This window comes from Propithecus coquereli, unplaced genomic scaffold, assembly GCF_000956105.1.
Source record: "Propithecus coquereli isolate 6110/MARCELLA unplaced genomic scaffold, Pcoq_1.0 Scaffold198, whole genome shotgun sequence".
NCBI classification, from domain to species: Eukaryota; Metazoa; Chordata; class Mammalia; order Primates; family Indriidae; genus Propithecus; species Propithecus coquereli.
The window spans coordinates 1,770,145-1,772,890 of NW_012144744.1; the positions used below are offsets into that span (position 1 = coordinate 1,770,145).

At 32.9% G+C, this 2,746-nt stretch overlaps 1 protein-coding gene across 1 annotated transcript in view; it reads left to right on the forward strand.

Moving 5' to 3' along the window:
- The window catches only part of ANO5 (anoctamin 5), a 61,774-nt gene that overhangs the window by 4,773 nt on the left and 54,255 nt on the right, over nt 1-2,746 (forward strand). The window contains 1 exon segment of the mRNA XM_012643485.1: nt 1,239-1,289. Within this exon segment, the coding sequence (XP_012498939.1) occupies nt 1,239-1,289 (51 nt within the window).

A 2,746-nucleotide genomic window follows, 5' to 3' on the forward strand; every position in this document is an offset into this window, starting at 1 on the left:
AGAATTGAGTGATCAAGTTACTCATTAGCTTCATTTAGATGAGCTAGTGGAATTCATTCAAGGTCCACAAGTAGATAGAATCTCATATAAGGGGATTATAATTATAATAGGATTTTGACCATGTATGTACACAGTCTCAGTCTTCCCACAATGCTTTGCACCTGTTTCAGTATTACTTTAATACAGTAGATGACATTCATCTTATAATTTATATTGAATACAGTAGTATGAAAATTGGAATGTGTTTAAAATTATCAATTTTTCTTCCTCTTTAAGAACAGAAAAATTGCTGCTATTTCTGTGGCACATTCTGCTTCTGAACTTTTGTAATATTGGGTATATTTCCAAGGTACTCTTTGAGTATTTTTAAAATATGTCCATAGCACTTTTTATCTGCTATTTTCAAAGCTCATATGCTCAGCATCATCTGAACAGAAGGACATGCTAGTTGTGATTTTCCAAAAACAAGGTAAGTGAATTCCAGTCTGGACATAAATTTCAAGTAATTTCTCCATAGTATTCTATTGTAATTGTCACTAGAGACTGCTAAGAAGTGATTGGGTGTGATCTTAGGAGCATGTAATCTCAGGAGCATGTCTTGTGGTATGCAGGCTATCATGTAACATGAGAAGTTGGAAATACATCATACACCAGGGCAGGTATCATTATGGCTTTATTATATAAGTGGTTTATAGTATATATATATATATACTTTTTCCTTGGGTTTTAAGTGCAAATTCTTAAGAATCCTGATGGTGCATTTTCCAAGGTATTCACTTTAATAATTCCAAACAAACATTGAAAGGCATAGAATAGACAATGAATTTTGCACTTCCTGTTGGTCCTGTTTAGGATTCAGCATCATGAAAAGAATAGACCTCTTTGTTATTTCTCTGTAATGTGGTAGTTCTTAACCATTTCTTGGGTCACAGATTTTTTTTTCTTATGATTTGATAAAACTACCTCACAAAATCTCATTCTCTCTTAAGCTCTCTTTCTCTTCTCCACACAGACACACACAGACACAGACACCCGCAAATGTATACACATATACACAGTTTATATGTGTATACTCTATACACAGTTTGCATACAATTTCAGATGTTTCATAGATTCCTTGAGTTCCAGAAGTATTTCTACATAGAGAACCTAGAGTTTTTGTTGTTGAGACTTAACTGCTCCCTCTGCCCCACTTGCAGTCTTATTAACAGTATTATGTCTTCCCCTGGTGCTGTTAGCAGAGCCAGAGCAGCAGAGAGTCCAGCTATCTCATTGGAGAAGAAACAACGGTAAGCAGCCATCAGTACTATCCTTTCTTGCATGGACACAATTGGGGCATCGTTTTGTAATCTTCAGTGTTGATACTCTTTTCTAGTTCAGTTATTTTTCAGGCCCTCATACATGGTATTTGAGGATTTGTTACTTTAGGGAAAAAAATTAAGTTTCTTTAGGGAAAAAAGTAACATCAGATATATTAATGAGAATGACACATTAATCATAACACTTTGCTTGCATTTTAATATTTCCCAGTTTGCAAATGAGAAAATGAAGCATCTAAGAGGTGTAATGACTTGACCAAAATTATCCGTATGTGTAAGGGGTAGATCTTGGACTGGAACTCATGTTTCTGAGGCCTAGTTCAGTATCCTTTCTCCATTACATCCCTCTTCCCTTCTGTAAGTATATGCTTAAGAATAATCATGAAGGTACAATTTATTTAAAAATAAAATTCAGAAGTTAGTAAAGGGACTTAAACCTTTTCATTAGTTGCCTATTAAATAAAAGATGCTGGTTAGGAAGATGGGGAAATAGTTATATTCTCATACTGACAATTTTAACATAAATGATGGTTTGCTTTTCACTTGGTTACTAATTGTTAGTATTTCAAAATGAGGATTATGGAGTTAATCAAATTAAAATAATTGAAATTTTGTTGGTTTGGTTTTTTTAATTTATTTTTAATTTTGGTCATATAAAACATTTACATAATTCCAAAGTTGAAAACCATAGAGTGAATTAATGTTTAGTGGAGCCTAAAGCTTATACAATTTTCTTGTCACTTGTTAAGAAACATAGTGGGACAAAAGTTTACTTTAAAAGATTTACAAATGTATTTTACCATGAGAACACATTGCTAGAGTCCTTCCTAAATGCTTGGAAGGGGCAAGCGCAAGTAAGAGGCCCTGAAGCTTAGATTTTATGAGCTTGAGGGTTAATACATTTTAGGCTGAAACTATGGAACAAAGTATTTTTAGAGCAATCTTTCTTCTTTGTCCTCTCAATCCTTTTGTAGCAACCGTTTTTATATAGTTTATTTTTCCAATGCTATTACAAATATTGCTAAAATGAATACCATTGGAAATTAGTCTTATACTATTTTGGCCATTTTATCTTTCTGCGTGGAAGAATAATGTAATTTTGCCATAGATTGCCAAGTTTGTTTTCTTGCATTTCTAACAAATGTATGAGAATGCCTGTTTCTCCATAGTCTTTTCAAGTGTATTTTCGTGCTTTTAGATTTTTCCTGATGATAGTGAGATAGTGGCTTTTAGGAGCTATTTCAGTTAGCAGAGTATCTTTGTGTAGTTGAAATTTGCATTTCTCTCACTATGAGTGAGATAGTCATCTTTTTCTACATTGAATGATCATTTTATTTTGCTAGATCACTGTTCATATATTTTGTCCATTTTCCCATCAGTCACTTAGGTTAGGTTTTTCTTTTTACATTTAATTTTGTTTTGTGAAA